The sequence below is a fragment of the Ostrinia nubilalis genome, chromosome 8 (genome assembly GCF_963855985.1).
Source record: "Ostrinia nubilalis chromosome 8, ilOstNubi1.1, whole genome shotgun sequence".
Classification (NCBI taxonomy): Eukaryota; Metazoa; Arthropoda; class Insecta; order Lepidoptera; family Crambidae; genus Ostrinia; species Ostrinia nubilalis.
The window spans coordinates 3,072,701-3,092,114 of NC_087095.1; the positions used below are offsets into that span (position 1 = coordinate 3,072,701).

At 36.5% G+C, this 19,414-nt stretch overlaps 1 protein-coding gene across 5 annotated transcripts in view; it reads right to left on the reverse strand.

Annotated features, from left to right (window-relative positions):
- Positions 1 to 2,851: 2,851 nt before the first annotated feature.
- LOC135073739 (uncharacterized) overlaps positions 2,852 to 19,414 on the reverse strand; it is a 34,406-nt gene continuing 17,843 nt past the window's right edge. The window contains exons 1-7 of one of the 5 annotated variants that reach the window (XR_010257702.1): positions 18,769 to 18,860; positions 17,850 to 18,024; positions 16,771 to 17,002; positions 14,649 to 14,798; positions 10,123 to 10,231; positions 3,979 to 4,799; positions 2,852 to 3,443 (exon numbers count right to left, since the gene is read on the reverse strand). Coding sequence is in view for 3 of the 5 variants with exons in the window: in XM_063967897.1 (XP_063823967.1) it covers position 3,443; positions 10,123 to 10,231; positions 14,649 to 14,798; positions 16,771 to 17,002; positions 17,850 to 18,024; positions 18,769 to 18,845 (744 nt within the window). In the remaining 2 variants the exon portion in view is untranslated. Of the gene's footprint in view, positions 3,444 to 3,978; positions 4,800 to 10,122; positions 10,232 to 14,648; positions 14,799 to 16,770; positions 17,003 to 17,849; positions 18,025 to 18,768; positions 18,861 to 19,414 lie in introns of those variants that run through there. The other 4 variants (XR_010257703.1, XM_063967897.1, XM_063967898.1 and 1 more) reach the window with 4 other exon arrangements.

Here is a 19,414-nt window from a genome sequence, read left to right on the forward strand (position 1 = left end):
CCTGTATTTGTGTGATGTCCATTGTAATAAATGTATCTTTCTTTCTTTCTTTACCTACTAGCAAGATGTATTTGTAATGCATGCTAGAATACGAGTATGTTATACAAATAATTTTAAGTTTATAGTTTTCGCTGCATTAACTAAAGCAATTAGCATTCTTCAGTAGAGATTGTGATCAAAATCAAAATCATTTAATGTTTTATGCCCGTATTTTTACCATAACGTCTGGCAATAACGCCTTATCCGCTCTTTTAGCAATGTATCACTATTGTGAACTAACTACTACTTGCCTATAATATATCTACTGGGGATAAATTGTATTAGGCGTTGAGTTTCCTTGAAGTGGAATTAATCTGATTATTTCTAGAGAGATTTTAAATTTTGTCTATTGTCCAGAAATATTATAGTCGTTGGCTACCATTTCTGTGTTTTTTAATCGTACAAAAGAAAACTCGTTTTACATATGTCCTTAACCGGGTTCTATATTGGCTCACATAAAATTCTAAATCCTATTCTTTGTCTTACTACCGATTTGTGTTCATAATAATCTCTCTTCATAATTTTATTTTTCATAATTTTTTTATTCATACATTTTTATTACTACCATCGGAGCTCATAACAGTTAGTAATCATAATTTTTTTATCAATACTGTTACTACCAAGAACCATTTAAAATACATAATTTTTATTTTCAGATCTTTTTTCTTCATAACATTCATTGATCATATTGTTTTAGTTAATAATGTTGTTACTAAGAACATACTTCAACTCATAATGTTGTTGTTCAGAATAATTTACTTTATAACAGACATACTCGTATCTTTAAAAAAATCATATATAATTTAATAGAGTAGATGCATGAAGCATGCAGAGCATGCAGCATGAAAGCAAGCATGCAGCATCCATTCGTATCTCCTCGTCTCCGGCGCTGCGGGATGTGCAGCCCTTCCGCCCTTGCGTAACGAGGCTCAGGCACCCACGCTTGCTTCCGCAGCTTCGGCTTTTTGGATCGCCATCGGCGCCTTCGGCGCCTCGGCGACCAGCCTCAGCCGCTCCAGCTCGCCCGGGCGCCTGAGCCTCGTTACAGCGGGCGAGGGCTGCCCTCCCTCCGCGCCTCCGGCTTTTAAATTACACTCTAGGGGTAGGGCAGACAAGACTACGTGGAGTCGGTTTTGCAGCGATTCGTTTCTGTCACGTTAGTTTGGTGGCACAAAATATTGCCTGTTTTGGACCATTTCAAATTAATTTAATGTTAAAATACGATTTAATACGAATATAGACATCATGATTTTCAATAATATGGATAAATACACTTATGAGTAATAAATTTATGAAAACAAATATTAGGATACATCACATTTATGAATATTATAGTTATTTATTCGAATGATTATGAGTTTCGACCATTAGTATAGAAAAATATATGAAAACAAATATTAGTAAAAACTAAGTGTATGATTAGTGATATTATGAATATCAATGATTATGTTTTTAAATATGTAGGTTTTAAATTTTTTATGAAGAATGATCATTATGGTATCAAATTGTATGAGAAATATTTTCGGACCTCCAATGATAGGAATTGAAAAGTTATGTAAGAAAATGCGCTACCCCTTAACCGAGGTACCTAATGTAATGTAGGGGCTAACGGCCGATTTTTATAATCAATATTCGATTTTAATATTGAAGAAATCTTAAGATCGAACTGTACTGTAAACTTGACTTGCTTCCCAATATCCCTGCGGCGCCGTATTTTCACGTTTTGCGTCGTGATTTTCTGGGACGCTATGAAGATCAGTCAGTCGTCTCCCGCTGCGTTCCACGATCACTGTCTTATTTACTTACTAGCTTTCCGCCCGCGGCTTTGCCTGCGTGGAATTTTGTCTTTCACAGAAAAACTTTTACGTGCGCGTGTTTCAAAAACCGGGATAAAAACTATCCTTTGTCCTTTCCCGGGATTCAAACTATCGCTATGCGAAATTTCATCAAAATCGGTTCAGTGGTTTAGGCGTAAAAGCAAGACAGACAGACAGACAGACGGACAGACAGACAAACAGAGTTACTTTCACATTTATAATATTAGTATAGACTAGTATAGATGTACCAAATACAAATCTGACATTCAGCCAAAGGCTTTTCTCATTTACCACCACGGCATAGTCGATCTACACATGAGTAGAGCCTTAACCAGTGAGTCATGACCATCTCTTATTTACCAGAGGCAAATTAACGCTTTCTAAACTCTACACGTTGACCAAACGGGCTGGAGTTGCCTGATGTTCACATATTGGTCCCTTCGTCGCATTATACGATAAATTGTATCCTACGGTAAATTCCACTGCAAATTTTTGCACCAACATTTACGCCGTTTACATTCACTTAGGCGCTTGGCGGCGGCGTAACGGCCTGTCTGTAGAATACCACCTTTCCCTTCTTAACTTGCCTCAGTAAACCGAAAACTTACAAACAACTTTTTTCCGATTCCAGCTTTAAAATATTTTTTGTTTAATTTCATCATCATCATCAGGTCATTTAGTCTCCACTGCAGGAGCACGACCCTCTAATTTACCAGAGGCAAATGGAGGATTTGGTCTACACTCCCCACGCTGGCTGGCTTTGTTTAATTTAATTCTTAGTAACTTATTAAATTAATTAGTAATCTGTGGTACCTACTACTAATGTCGAGATTTAACAAAATATGAATTAAATAAATTAATATCATCTGGAAAATAAGTTCTCTATACTATCAATCAACAATGGATTGTTAACCGAATCGAAAACAGATTATTTTTAGCTTGCGTTTGTTTGATTGAAATTTTGAATCGTCTGTTTGAAAAAATAAAATGCGAACTCATCCCTTTATCTTTTAATTTCTACATCACATTCCTCATAATTTATGTACAAAGTAAAGAAACAATATTTTACAATTTCAAGGCATAAATAGATTAAGAAATATTTACAACTAGAAGAAGAAAATCTAAATATAATTTACAATAATTAATTTATGAAATGAAATGAAATGTCGTAGACTTAGGTCAAATATAATACATAACAGTTTGTTTTAATATTCTATTAATACTACCAACAAATAATGTCGTGGCTTTGTTTAAAAAAAAACGCAAATATAAATATTTAACATAACAAGAACTTTCATCCACTGGGTAACTTCGAAACACCTATAGTACAATTTAAAAATTACATAAAATTAAATGGTTTTTGGTTCGCACGTATAAAAATAAAAATAATGTACAATGTGCAAATAACATAGTTTAGTTTAAGACGTAGTACTAGTGTTTAGACAGAAGTCACACTACACGGTCTATCTACAATTCTAAATTAAATATCACCGAGTATTATTTGATAAAGAATCTACTGTCTTGATGTCTATCCGTAGTAGTGCTGCAACTCTTCTGCCCCCAACACTGCTCCTTGCAGAGGAATCTCTGTAATAAAAAATATGGAATTAGAAATCGTTTTTACTGGCAAAAATTAAGGCTAATAGAGTTAGACACTACATTTTGTTTTATTGATCTGTCTACTTTCTAAAATCTAGTTTATTTGGATAAGGAGTTAGTTAATGAAAGCGATAGAGCATCTAAGTATTACAGGTTAAGGTGCCTACAAACTTATGAACGTCCTACAAAAATGTAGAGTTGACAATTATTTGTTTTACTTATCATAATTTTTTGTTGTCAGACTATCGTCATTTCTATGATTTCATCGATTTTTGTAAGCACCTTTTAGCTAAGTCTAATTTTGTTAATTTCAAAGATATTGTCAGTATCTATATTATTATAAGTATCTACATTATACATTTCTACATAACTACATCTGGAAATAGAAAACATAATCTACATGCAGAGAGGATAGTCTGTTAGTGTCGTGGTAGTCGTTTTGTCAAGTTAAAGGGAAATCCAAGTTAAGATTTTGGTGATTCACCAGAACGAAGGACTCAGTCACCTGGTCATCACCACATACCTCTCAGTCAGTCATAGTCAGTCTTTTTCAAACTTGGACAATCTTGTTCCCTCGGAGTATGTACTTCACGTCTTTTCTTCTGTTCTCGCCTTCGGGCTTTGGCGTAGTGGTTCCTTGTGTGGTTATTGTTGTCTTTGGTTTTTCTGTAGTAGTTGAAGTGGTCGTAGTGCCTTTGGTCGTTACAGTCGAGATGGGATCGGGATCGGGGAGGAATTCGGCGGGAAGGACCCCTATTTCATTGTCACTGACTACGGGAGTAGGGAAAAGTGGAATCAGGCCTTTTTTTAGCATCTCCTGATATTTCCCCAGGCCCACAAAAGTAGGAGGAAAGACCTCTGAAGACCTTTGGTTTTGATTCATGTATGCGGCCAGTTTTTTCAAGTTGTGGTTTATTTTTTGGATCTTATCAGGGGTTAACCCTGTGTGGTGTTTGTGTATATGGGGGACGACAGATTGCTTGGCTGAAGCGTAGTTGAATTGAGGGTGTGGGTGGCGGGGGTCGTAGTCTGGATAGGCGTCAGTCATGGCAGGTTCGCCGTAGGAGTTGACGGCGTCCCATGTCATGGGTTTGAAGGGTGGTATTGGTTGTGGTGGGGGTGGAGGCTGGTGGGTGAGGATTGGTTCTTCTGCGTAATCTGGTGCGGCTGATGAGAAGGCGTTTTTGATTGCGCTGTAGACTGTATGGAGGATGGAGGGGGGAGGGTCGAGGGGCGTGTGTGCCGCGGGCTCGCTGGCAGCCTCGTGCGCCTCGCTGGGCGCGGCGTCCCCCAGCGGTGTCAGTATGACCACTCCGGCGTGCACCCCGCTCAGTTTATTTCGTCCTGTCTCAAAAAGTGTTCAGTCAGTCAAGTTGCGTCACACCTGCCTATATTTGGAGAGTGCTGAGAAACGAGGAAGCGCATCGATGAGTCATTGACACGCTTCCTCCTTTCGAATAATTGGTGCTCTTTGGTCTACCACAATATGAACGACATAAATTACATAATTAACTACAGCTTACTTACTCTTACCTACTTGTTTTGGTGTTGGCAATACCTGATTACCTACTGTCTAACAACCAAATACTAAAACGAATTTTATAATTAAGGCTATGTTATTCACCGATTTGACCATAATAAGGGTATCGATCAATGGATTATATGTTATTACAGAACAGTATTGTATTGTTAGGTGTACTTACTTAATAACCTGTAGTGTATTGTTATATTTGTTGATGAAATGTCGCAATCCCTGATTAAATAACATAGCCTTAATTATAACTGTTATTTCACTAGTCAGCTCTGATTAACTATCTCTCAATTAACAAGAGGTAACTCTACAATAAGTACACTCTACCATTAGATAACTACTTTTTGTTGGTCAACAAGTTTTACCTAAAGGAATACCTATTCTGCGAAAGTAAACAGGGATTTCTTCGTACATCTGCTCCCCTAGAAAAAGAGTAATTGCAACTATATAATATAAATAGTAATTAAAGAAAGAAAAGAAAGAAATAAAATAACTTTATTTAAAGAAGTTGAAAATCTGAAAATGGAAAACATGTAGAAAACTCTGTTCAATTAGGTGTATTGTAGGTAACTATTTAGCTACCTAAAGTATAATGTTTTATTCGAGTATTTATTGGTATGTATCTATTCCGGTGCTCATATACCTTCACATATAATTTTGTACTTTTTAAGCTATTGGCATGGATCTTAATTAATCTCCGTTTGCCCACAAACTTTTGTGCTGGCAGCGCAGAACCGGTCATTATGGAAATCCTTGAGGAGGCCTTTGTCCAATAGTGGACGTCATTTGGCTGAAACAAACGAACGAATGATATGGATGATCACTAAAATTACGTTTTAAGTTTATTAACATTTACGAATGTAGGTTAAACACTGACCTTATAGTCGTAGCCTACTTCTACCGGTAATAGATGTAGGTGTTACGTAAAGTTACAGTCGAGACAGTAACATAGGTTCTTCAAAACAAATCACGTAACTGGTCACTGGATTATTAGGGCTGTCGACGTTTTTATTTGTTATTAGGATTGCATTATGGTGTTTACTTTTTAAGAGCGAAAAGTTTTAGGAAAAATGTAGCGTCTTGAAGTTTGAAATGTTTTTTATTATGATGCCTTATTAGAAGAGTGTTTATTTAATTGTGACGTAATATTAAGAGAGAAACCGTCAAAGACCGTATACCTACATGAAAAATATTTATTTTACCACATTTGCTAATAAATAAAATAATTCAATTTTCTTTACAATTAACCTAAATAATGAGATAAAAGTCAACCATTGCGGAATTAGGCACTCAATATTGGTTTTATAAGGTACAGTGTGTTTCATTTCAATTTCAAAATACATATTCATATCTGTTTAATTGTTCAGTTTCATCAAAACTATTGATCTCTGAGCTAAACTGTCATGTTTATTTTAAAGTTAACTAACTCTATCTTTTGTTACCCCAAAAAATGTGCCAGCCCTATAACTGAAATGATAGTATCAGTGCCCAATTGGCGGTTGCACTCCTTTCACAGGTTTGCTATACTCGTCACTGCAGACGGAATTATGCAACCACTTCCCAAATAACTATCAAAATTGCATTTGTGAGAATCTTTGTAAAAGTTAAATCAACCGCGGTTAGGTTTCAGCATTTGTTGGATAATGCGCTCAATTTGTATTCTTGTACTTTTTACCCAAAAATTGAATGTCTTTATTCATTTTTGACCAGGATTTAGCACAAAAAAAAATTTTTGAAGGCATTTTAACATCACTCCTTATCTTTTGAGCTCTAGCAGCGCTTCAGGAAAACATTATAGCAAATGTTGAACTTCAGAAAAAAACAAATTATTATTTGGGTCTGTTCTTACGTTTCATCAACCAAAAGAACACTTCTGAATAAGGGCATCCCCCATGGATTTCCATAACGATCGATTCGGACCTTCACCAGATCGTCGGTCTACCGAGTCGGTCTACCATTTGCAGTGTCCTATTTTATACATAGACTGAAGTATTGTCTATACAAGCTATTTATAGACTAGAAGCTGACTATAGACAATAAAAGCTGCGATTTGGATTAGGTAATTACTTAACCTACAATCCTACTAATTATTATAAATGCGAAAGTTTGTAAGGATGTATGGAACTATGGATGTACATTATGTTTGTTACTCTTTCACGCAAAAACTACTCAGCGGATTTTAATGAAACTTTACAGTATTATTGTTTATACACCAGAATAACATATTATTATTCTATAATTTATAATGATCTGTAACTCTAATTTCCACGCAGGCGAAGCCGTGGGCAAAAGTAAGTTACAAAATATAGTTACGAGTAGGTACTTGTGTACCGTTGAAGTACATACCTATGTACTTCAACAAAAACAATAACTGTACGGTAGGTACCTACATAACAGTCGTTCATGCGTCATAGATATTACCGTATGTACTGACGTTGTATACTTATTATAGCTTTAAAATTACATAAAGCGACGACAAGTATTAGCTAATTGACATAACTCATTCCTTTCAATGGAAATTGATGCAAAAGTGTTGCTGATGAAATTCCATTTTCACTGTGCAATTATTCAAATCGTTACTATGTGCATACAGATTATGTTTATTTGAATATTCATAAAAGATGGAAAAGCGGGAATCCTTTATACCCCAGTGTCCAGTATATATGCAATACTTTTGTCTAGAATCTTGTAGTATTAATGTACTAATAACGAGTACCTACTACTTACTTAGTTATTTTCGTTCACATTTTATAAATAACATTTAAATAGGTTTACATTTTCCGATTGCACTATCTCTACTCTAACTAAGATATCAATGATCTTTGAAAAATTAACCCGCTAACCTTAAATGTTTGAAATACAAATTCCAAATTTACTATTACAAGTTTGTTCTTGTGCTATCCTCAGAGTTCTTGGCACATGTTATTCTTCAGGGACTTTATATTTGTAATTCAAAGCGTTAAATTTAAATATGAAAATTATCCCTGATTAGTAATTACCAAATCCCTTACTTTTGTCTAAACTCATTCATATCTGCATTTTAATCTCACATAATAATGACGTGAAGTGCTACAGGCGTTACATTTTCTTACGCCAGTCCTAGATTAAGATCGGTGTATGAAATGTCACCTCCATTATATGATGCACTCGATGTAGGATTATGAACTCATAGTGAAGTAACAAGTCCCAGTTAAGTAACAGCCATAATAGGGAATCTGATTTCATGTAGGTACCGTTATTACCAATAACTAACTTCAATTGTGACGCAATGTGCTATGCCTGAAAGCTTAGCTCTAGGCTATAAGATCAGCCAAATAACTTAGTTCATAATAACGACTTTACAAAATACAAGGAACAATTATTAGAATGTTCTTCCAAACTTTTAGCCGAAAATTTGAAAATTTCAGTCACGTCACTTACGTATCCTGACTGTTGAAAAATACATTGAAGAGGAATTGCAATAGATCCGAAAGGTATTTATTAATTCTCTAAACGTTTCTGGTTTCAGTTTAGTTAGTGACATAAATAGTGGAATTTTTATAAGAATTCAAATTAACATCTTGAAAAATCTTATGAAGATTTCAAAAACACCTTAATAACTACTATGTTTGTTTCAAACCACAAAAACATGGTATTTGATTTCCTCATTTCATCGTCTTCTATCAAAAACATCGATTTGCGTTTAAAAAGTGATGTGTGCACACCAGTTAGCGCGCTTTATCTTAAGGCGCGCTCAGACCAGTCCAACGGGTTCTGATATAATGCACTTTCACTCAGACCTTCGCTGCGAAGGGTGAGATATATTGTGGTCTTAAGACCACGGAAGATCTTGAGATCTTCCGCGAAATGGCTATGACACATATCTGCTACTGGTGTTGCTGGAAACTTCCTTATGTTAAAGTGGTAAAGTTCAAATTATATTTGACCTTTTTAATAATCGAACAAATATCGCTATTTTAATCAATGAAATTAACTACTTCTTGCTCGTAATTTACCTCAATGTTCAGGCAAATTAACGGATATTTGGTAACGCATTCTTTCCCTAGAAAATATAAGCACAAGTAATTAATAGTCGGTACACAAAATGGTTATATTTTAAGCACCACAATAAATTTTGCATAATTAAATCACATTAATTGTAATTTTAATTAACGACTGACAAGGTACATTTTTATGTACCTAGTTAACTTGTTTGTCAATAATTTATAATTATTATGTTTAATTACTTACGAATTTGGCGTACTTACAATTATTATATCAATGAATGATATTGTAGTAAACCTGAACGTACCTTTGCGAAACTATCTGCACGAATTTACGCGAATGTAAAAAATATTGTAACAGAATTTTCATGTTTTATGAAGCAAGGAATCATGCAATGATACATCTTTTTCGTAACCGTATCTATTGCCCAAATAAATGATTGGGTTCACAAATTATATGCCAACATGGCGCTTAGGTTTCGCCACGACAAAAACATCCATTTCCGTTTAAGGGAAAGTGAACGAGTATGCAAATGTGTTTTTGGTCATGCTTTGAAGGCCAGCGTTGAATCTAGGACATGCCTTTAGGAGAAATCAAATAAAAAAGATTAGACAGATGCGTTCGTTAGAGCATCGATAAACAAGATGTTAAGTGACAAGTCAAATCAAGAATATACACAACATATTTACTAAGAGGAGATAGTAGGCAACACTGCAGTTAATACAGTAAAGATGGCAATGGAGATACTGTAGCTGAACAAGAGAAATCACATCAATAACAAAGCTGAGACAAAGTAATATAAGACGCATTGAAAAACACATTGAAGCGTCAAGAAGAGATAGGTCCACAGAATTTCGACTAACTAAATAAAATAGCAAATGCTATAATGAAGACGCATTAGTGGTAGCAGAACGAGTAAAGAAAGACTAAATACTAGTATAGGTACTTGTAGAGGTAAACTGCGGGAGAAATATTTTGAAGACTGAACTATACAATATACAAATAGCAGAGGCTACAAATCCATGCATAAAAAAGTTTGAAAAGGAATGTCTTCAAATGAAATACAGTAATCAGATTCTTTTAAAGATGGATTGGAAGAGATTGATATTGAAATCAAGAGAGAAGACGTTATGGGCAATCAATCCCTCTTACCAGAGCGCATTCACTAAATCATAATATCGTTCCAATAGTTCGCTTGATGGAAACGGAGGATCCGGGTCTGGGTAGACCCCCTTGACTATTGCCGACATCACTATAGCTTCTGGAAAATAAAACATCAATATTATGAATAAGCATTTCGAAAAATTTAACAGCTCTCTAAATTTCTAGAATTTCTAAATTTTAAATAAATTGAAAAAACAAATTGCTAAGATGGGAATCGAAACCACGACCTTTCGCTTGCTGACCACTGCTCTCACCGTCTGAGCTACTTAGAAATTCTAGAATTTCTTTTCCCATCGGGTGATGTGTTTGTCGATTTATTGGAATACCATATTAATTGGCTCTGTGGATCCTTTTGATAGTAAAATAGGACAGTACCTAATAATTTGGTCTTGACCTATTTCTTCACCTACAAGGTGGACCGACGACATCGTAAAAGTAGCAGGAAAACGCTGGACGCAGGCCGCTACCAACCGGGCAACATGGAAAGCATTGGGGGAGGCCTATGTTCAGCAGTGGACGTTCTATGGCTGAGATGATGATGAAGATGACCTACTTCTTCACATAACGAATCAAAAGGTAGCCTAAGCTAAGAAAGTGGTAACAAACGAATTGTAGATCAACTAACATCAAAATTGCTGGTTCCAAACAATTCAATTTACAGATTGTGACGTAACTCAGTCATCACTATCATTACGTTGAAGTACACGCATCAATCATCATCATTATTTTACAATACAATAAGTTTGTTGAACAATCCACGTACCAAGGATTGGATAATGATTTAAAGGGAAAAGCTATTGTTTACGAAGGGACTCTACTTTTATGTTTTCTTTTTCTACTACGAGTATTATTTTACTTTTTTACTCTATCGAAAAAATTCGGCTTTTCAATTAAATGGACAAAAACTATTTAGAAAGACCTTGGTTAATTAAAAAGAGGTTTCTAAAAAATTCTCACGGTCTTATATGATTTGCCCAATATAAAAAATGTTGCTTAGGCCAGTCCTACTGATATGATTTTTGTACAACGATATAAACAGGCTCTTTTAATTAGTTTGACCTGAATAAGAATTATACAGTTTTACAATAATAATTAATAAGTATTTCATAATTAACGGGAATTACAGTTTCCGTTAAATAATAATATAATTTGTAAAAAAATATCCAAATAACAATATTGCATTATATGGCTTACTTAACGTAATAAAATCGAACAAACAATAACTAGTCAATCTTAGCATCAAGTATTTTATAAGTACAGCTTTAACTGTTGTTGTGACCAAATCAAGCAAAGTAGGTATCATTGAGTTAGATCTATTAGTCTGTTATGCCTCATACATTGAAATTATGAGGTGCTAACATGAAAATAATGTTGTATTTACTCAAGTATTGAAACGGAAATGTTATGCAAGCTTAAATAGCGTTTACTAAAGGTCATCTTACATTATTTATTTGTCAAGTTCTATTCTTTAACAGTGTGCTTACCATGAGTTTACGTTAGGTGTGCTCGCTAGCGACTGCGTAAAAAAATGTCATTTAAATGTATGACATATTGTGCAGCGCCCCTAGCGGCTACTTTCAAGAAATAAAACTTCATAGAGTTTTTTGACGTTCTCGATAGCGAGCATACCTAACGTAAACTCATGGTAAGCACACAGGATATTCGCTTTCGCATACCTACTTTTCGATTTTCCCAAAGCAAATATTTCGTGAGAAAAGGCTTAGGTAGGTACTATTTACAGTTTTACAGGTTTTGTGTAATAGAGATTTCATGAATGTAATCTTGAGAGTTTGTAAAAAGATTATACCTACTATAATAAAGATGAAAATCGTCGCTTATAATTTCTGTCACCACGTAAGTCATTTTTAGCAACTTTTCAGGAGATTAGACGAAAAGACGCGTCTTTCGATTCTCTAGCGCAGTGTTTTTCAACCTGTGGGTCGCGACCCCCTGAGGGGTCGCGAGAGGTCGTAAAAACTACCTCAGTAAAAAAAATCAGTAAAGTTTTAAAGATAGATTTATCAGAAATCTAATTATGAAAAAATGCGTAAATGTTGTATGGATAGAAGTATTCGGTCCCTACAACATCTTTGTAACATTATAAAATGCATGAAAAAAAGCGAGCGATCGGGGGGTCGCGAAATATTTTTTTATGCTATGCATGTCGTGTCATGAAAAAGGTTGAAAAACACTGCTCTAGCGAATGGTATCACAATGGCAAACCCGCCAAAAAATTACTTACATGGTGATAGAACTAAAACGACGAAAATAGAGATTATGATTGTCATAGTAAAGCCATCAAATGTATTCATTAGGCAACATTTGTTGATAAACACTGTTTATAAACAATTTTTCATAATGTTTCATCATGTTTCATCATCTCTGTAAACAGTTTATAAACAGTCCATAAACATAGGTGATGAAACATTGTTTATGATACATGTTGCCGTGCTCCCCGCTATGAGTGGAGAGCAAGTGTGGACGGCCAAGTTTCAGAAATCTGTGTTTATGGTAAACTTGTTTCACATTAGTCATAAACAGTTTATCAACAAAGATAAGACCAATTTTACAATTATTACCTATCAGATAAGTTTCTTGTAAAAACAATATTTTACACTCGACTGTACATAAAACAGCTGACTATAAGCGAGTGAGTAAGCTCAGTTCCGGTGCGTCGGAACTTTGACCGCGCGTTACATCACGTGACCTCTTGTAACACTTTTGGTAACGAGTCACAAATGTTACATAGCGTTATAAATATTCATGCTGAATAGTTGTTCTTTTGTTTTTGATGTTGTAACAATTGGCACTTATGTCTACATAAAAAACCAGTAAGCATTATAATATGGGCAGTTTTTTCTTGGAATAAAGAACAAAAGAAAAATGATAAAATAGCGTGCAATAGGTAATTATCTAATTTGTGGATATGTTTTGCTTAAATAGGAAACATTTCGAAATCAAAGTCGTTAGCTTTGTGTGTTTAGGCAATGAAAAGTCATTATTTTTCATCATAAAACAGCCAAAATTACCGATTATTGCTAATATTGCTCAAGTACATATAGGTAGCCTTGGTTAACTTTATTATGTCATCCTGCCTGAATATTGATTAATGAATTCCTTTTTTACGGCAAACAAACATTTACTCAAACGTACTCGTTAACGTTTTGTCAAAAGTGTAACGAAAGATTGCATAACAAACGCGACGCACGCGCCTATCTATTGCCGGCGTTCTTTCCAGTTTGTTACCTTGCGGCGTTACGTAAAAACAGTAGTCACTGTAAATAATTCAGAGCCACACACTTGGCCACTAGTTGCTACCACGGATTTACATGGCCGGCGACTTAAACTATGGAATCCTTTGAACTGATTGTATCTGGTTTCGTGAGGCTCGTGCGTAAGAGTTTAATAGTTGCAGCAGAGCCTCAGGCAAAAAATGCATTATAACGTAATTTAATATAGATATAGGGATTATAATGGCCTTGTATCTAAGACTACATCTATGTTTTCAAACGGGACTTTTCTCAAAGGTTTAGATTGGACTACTCGAACGCACTCTGCTTCCCATCTAAAGCCATAAAAGAAGGAATCTCGGTCTGGATTAGGAATTTTGTGTAAGTGATAAACATAACGCACTTACAGACTTACTTGTGTAATCGGATTATAGTCTAGCACACGGAGTCAGTTCCTGAGGTATGAGAGTGCACGGGATGGGTGACATTGACATATTATGACGTAACGGAGCATACAAATATGAATCTTTTTTTTTTAAGTCTCGCTGACGATTGACGTACCAAAAATACCCTACCATGCCGCATACCTCAGGCACTGGCTAAGTAAATGCGCTAAACCTATAGTTTAAAATTTCGTTGTCTACTTGTGGCGGCCAATGGCGACCTAGTGTGCGGCCACGTTAACTTTTGTTCTTGTTCGGCCAAATGTTTTATGACGCGTAAAATAATGTCATTATTGTCGATCCATGACATTGTAATAATGATAACAAACAAAGTTTGGCAAATGGAATCGCTACTTCCGTTAGGTGCTAGTTTTGGTTTATTTTTCGATTTTTTTCCATAATTCTGTACCTACTTATGGTAAAACTACAATGAAATTGTATAGGCTAGGTTGTGTTATGAACGTCAATTTAAGGCGAAGTGACTAAGGTAGTCTCGTAATCATGAACTTCATTTTTCTTTTTCACTGAAATCACTGAAAAAGTTGTGGTAGTCAAAAATGATCCCAACCGTACCTATCCCTTTTCCTTTAAATACAGGAGCTGTATAACATCAAACATTTCCATAATTTGTAACTTATCTATCTTATCGGACTTGAGCCAAGCACACGATGCGTTAGAGTGCCCGCCACAGGTTTCTATGTAAGATGACGCAGCGACATCGCTCTGGCGTCGCACTGCCGCCGCAACGCATCGTGTGCTTTGGCTCTAAGTCGCTGAGCCGTCTTTAGTTGCCTACTGGACAATTTGTATTATACTACCTACATTTTTGTTTGTAACTTACCGTCCAAATGCGCGGGATACTTGTGCCCATACCCGGTGGGCTCAGACGGCGCGGTGTGCGAGTAGTGCGCCGGCGCAGTGGGCGCTCCGTACGCGCTCGGTGGTGGACCGTACTCCACGTGGGATGGCGGCGGCCCGTACACTGGGGTCGCTGGAATTCAGGGGAAAAGGCATTTTATAGTTTGAAGAATAAGGTATCTATACTATCTATACTAATATTATAAATGCGAAAGTATCTCTGTCTGTCTTGCTTTCACGCCTAAACCACTGAGCTGATTTTGATGAAATTTGGCATATAGATAGTTTGAGTCCCGGGAAAGGACTTGGATAGTTTTTATCCGGGTTTTTGAAACAAGGACGCGCGCGATAAAGTTTTTCTGTGACAGACAAAATTCCACGGCGGGCGGAAAGCTAGTAGGACAATAATTGGGTAGATGACACCTATCACAATTTCAACACTCAATATCTTTAAAAAGTAGTCGAATAGTAAAAAAACTAAAAACACGCTCTTAGTTGAGGTTCTATGGCCACCTCCCGACTGCATCATCAGGACCCTGGACATCATCTAGCTCTAAAGTGCTCGAAAAGACAAATCCAACGAACCCATACTCGATGCGATTCTGCCGTTTCGTTTAGGAGTTCCTATGGCCACCGTCCAGTCCCATCATCAGACCATAATATTATATTGTCATCTAATCTACATATAATTACCAAGTTTCATGATGATACAAGAATTAGAAGTGCATGTAATTCAGATTCATAGATTCCATTACATAGTTACCTAATAAAAGCGTGTTAAAAATACACTTCAATCTACTCTAAAAAGCGAGTTACTTTTCATTGTACAATTCGATTTTCAGTAGCTTTGAAATCAATAAAATAAACAGTTGATTTCGCAAATTGTGACGTCATAATGCAGTTTCCTATACAATCGCTTCCAAAAGCTATGGTAAAGTCGCGTTTTGGCAGCTATAAGAGCTGGCAAAACGCTACGTACGTAAATTAAATGTTCCCAATAGGCTAGTAGTGGGTTATCCCACTGATCGGGAATTTCAGGAACGCTGCCAGGAATATTTCCACTTAAGCCAGCTTAAAGGCTATTTTCTTTTACCACAATTTTTCTAGCACTTTTCTTATTTTCACATGCTATTAAATCAAACAAATCAACTTGAAACAATGGTATTACTCATAATTTTAGAAGACATTGTTTTCTAAAAGATTATTGAGGAAATAGCAATATAAACCTAAGGTGTACAACTCCCATACTATAAAATCTTTATAAAGCAATACACAATATCTATGGTAATTTTAGTGACACTCATGGTGCTGGTCAAGGTGCCTCTAAAAGAATTATTTATTCTACGTGTTCTTGCATATAAATGCATTTAAACTGATATTATGGTAGAATAATGGTAGATATAACGAGCAATAAATTTCACCATACCTACTTGGACGTCACCATAGCGACATGAATGTACTTGAAATATTTTCAAACACTACTGCACACCTATTTCACGATTCTCGCTCAAAATGCTTTTACAAATCATCTTGATCGATCAATAAAACCAATAAATAAGTCTAAATCAAATTAAGAACCAAAATGATGAAAATAAATATTGTTAGAATCTTATTCTTAGTTTGGTTGTAATTCAGCTATTATACTGGGGTATTTAAAGCTTCACGCTTTACTGGTCAGGCGGTTGTATAACGGCCAGGCAAGCAGAAATATTTTGTATCAATGTGGGGCTTGTATTACTTGATTGTGAAAACTCTTTCCTCGTGACATTCAATGAATGTGAATTTTAAATAGGGCAAAATTATGGCTGAACAAATATGTGCCCATTTTAATGCAGGGAACTGCAATCACATTTAAGTACATGAAATACAAAATAAGCGATTGCGATTTGAAATTGAATATTTGACCGTAGAAAATTGAAAAACTTATTTAATCTTATTTTTATAATAGAATAGTCTTATCTTAATGCATAATAATGTAACTAAACAAATACTATCTGTATGATAGATCCAGCTTGCCCAGAAGGACCTTGGGATTTGTAGAGCACAAACGCAGAAAATTCGGCTCCTTTCCTTAACCACTAAAGCATTAAAAACAGAATACTCACAAATAGGTTTCTTAGAACTTAAAGCGGCTGAGCTAACGATCTTCTTTCCTAGATTGCTGACAGCGTCTCCTTTCACTGCGATCACCTTCCCTAATGTGGAGGCCAGCGCTCCTCCTCCTTTGATGAGCTGGCCCTTGAGGATGGTCACTCCTCCGGTGATGGCTTTCACGGCTTGAAACAGGGTGTAAAGAATCGACTTCTTTAAACCCCAGTAGTCGTATTTTTCGTCGTGCTGAAAATAAGAAAAGGAGTTTAGCAAACTGTGTCTTGGTCTAAACTAAATAAGAATATAAATCAAGATTGATTATTACAAAGAGAAGTCTCAATTTTGTGTCATAATAGTCAACAACGTAGTAAAATTATTTTCAAGGCTGTGTATGTGCAAATGAATACCTGAAACCTATTGTTAGTATAAACAGCGAGGAAATTCCACAACACCTTACGTTTTCACAATCTGTATTGTAAATCTGTTGTGGTCACTTCTCAATTTGGTATTTGTATTGTGTTGACTATGGAAGAAAACTGCGATTGTGACATACCACTTAAGTAGTACCAGTTCGTTCAAACAAAATGTATAGTCTATCTAAGGCTGGGTTGCACCATCTTATTTTAACTTTGACAAATGTCAAAAATCTGTCAAACTCCATACAAAAACACCGGTTATCGTCAAAGTTACGGTCAAAGTTAGGTGGTGCAACTCAGCCTTAATATCCTAACTTTATTGAGAGGGACATGAACCCAGTTAAGTTTGTGGGAAACCATCACTGAAGGCAAACGGCCCAGAGGTTTGCATGTCCTTCAATGGATTTCTAGAGACTGATAACTGTAAGTTAAACTGTCATTGGACCCACAAGGAAATTAATCATATGAAAATAATACATAGCTCGAATCCGTACCGGATAACGCAGCGTGGGACGTCCACCCACAAGGTGGATCGACGACCTCAAAAAGGTAGCAGGAAGGTGCTGGATGCAGACCGCTACCAGCCGGGCGATGTGGAAATCATTGGGGGAGGCCTATGTTCAGCAGTGGACGTCCTGTCACTGAAATGATGATGATGAATAGTTGGAAAAACTTACTGGTTCGTATGAATAACCAGGATGCTCAGAATGCCCCCCTGATTTGCTCGAGGCGGATGCGATGAGGGTAGCGGCGCCTGCTGACGCCTGGCCCAGCAGGCCCACCTTGCTCTGGAGTCCAGAGGATGCCTTGGACACCACAGAAGTGAGGGCTTGCGCTGACGACCGCTTTGTTCTGCGAAGAAGAAAACGTTACTGAAATTTGAGGATCAAAGTGCATCTTCATATTCTCAAGGATATTATGCAACATTTACATTTATTTTATGCAGGCGAGCGAGACTTTATTTGGTTCTTTCATAAAATTATCATAACACCTACTGCAGAATTTTTATGACAGTTAAGTTCATATTTATTACGATCAGTGAGTTACGTAACATTATATTCTTCAAAATTGTTTTTGATTCAACTGACGTAATACAGAATTAAAGGTGTGGAACGATGAAAGAGGGAAGTGATTTATATTAAAATTTGTGGAATTTCTTAATCATGTTTCGTTAAAGCTCAATCACTTTCAACAACTTTTATAAGCGACCAACATCGATCACCAAAACAACAATTATTATCCCTAATAACAAACTATAGCCCTTACAATTAGTAGGTATGAGGTATGGAGTCGTGAAATTATTTTTTAAAAATTCGTGTTGATCCAATACAACAAGTTGTTGTTCTACAACACAATCACCCTTTTTCTTTCTGTGTGGAGGCTGATGGCTTTTATGCATATTGTACCTATAACACATCTCTTAAAACTTCACACCAGATCCTTTTCCTCATAATTTCTGCTGCAGCCAGCCCTTCAGCGAGAGACTCCGTCTGCTGCGGTGTCATCAGTAATCTTTAGTAGTCTTCAGTAGTCGTCAATAGTCTTTATAAACAGAGTATCTTTGAGACCTCTTGCAACTTCACACAGATCCTTTACCTCATGATTTCTGCCGCAGCCAGCCCTTCAGCGAGAGACTCCAGCTGCTGCGGCGTCATCCTGCTGATGGCGGCCATGTCGATGATGTCCAGCTAGAGCAGGTATGACTCTTTATGATACTGTATCTATAACCAACCTCCAAGGAGGCGGAGGCAAGTGCCTACAGGATAGACGCTCAGGGGGGCTTCCATTGCATATCCCAGAGAATGAGAACATTACTGGAGGCTATAAAGAGCACACCTACTCTTTGCATGACTTCTGACATCATGGTTCCAAGTTGTAGCTTCCAAAAGAACTACAAAGTGGAAATACCACACAGGGAGGACTGGCTGAACAAGCAAGTCACCTGTGAGAAGGGCAGCCTTATATGGTTTACTGATGGGTCAAAAATGGGCCCTAACGTAGGCTTTGGCGTGTATGGAGAGCAGCCGAAGCTTAGGCTATCTCAAAGCCTGGGCAAATTTGCCTCTATCTTTCAGGCAGAAGTCTACGCCATTATTGAATGTGCGGAAGCTAACCTGCGAAAAAATTATGCCAACCACATAATTTACATTAACTCAGACAGTCAGGCCGCGCTGCTGGCCTTAAACTCCAACTTAATCACCTCAAAGTTGGTAGAAAACTGCATGAGTCGACTAAATACTCT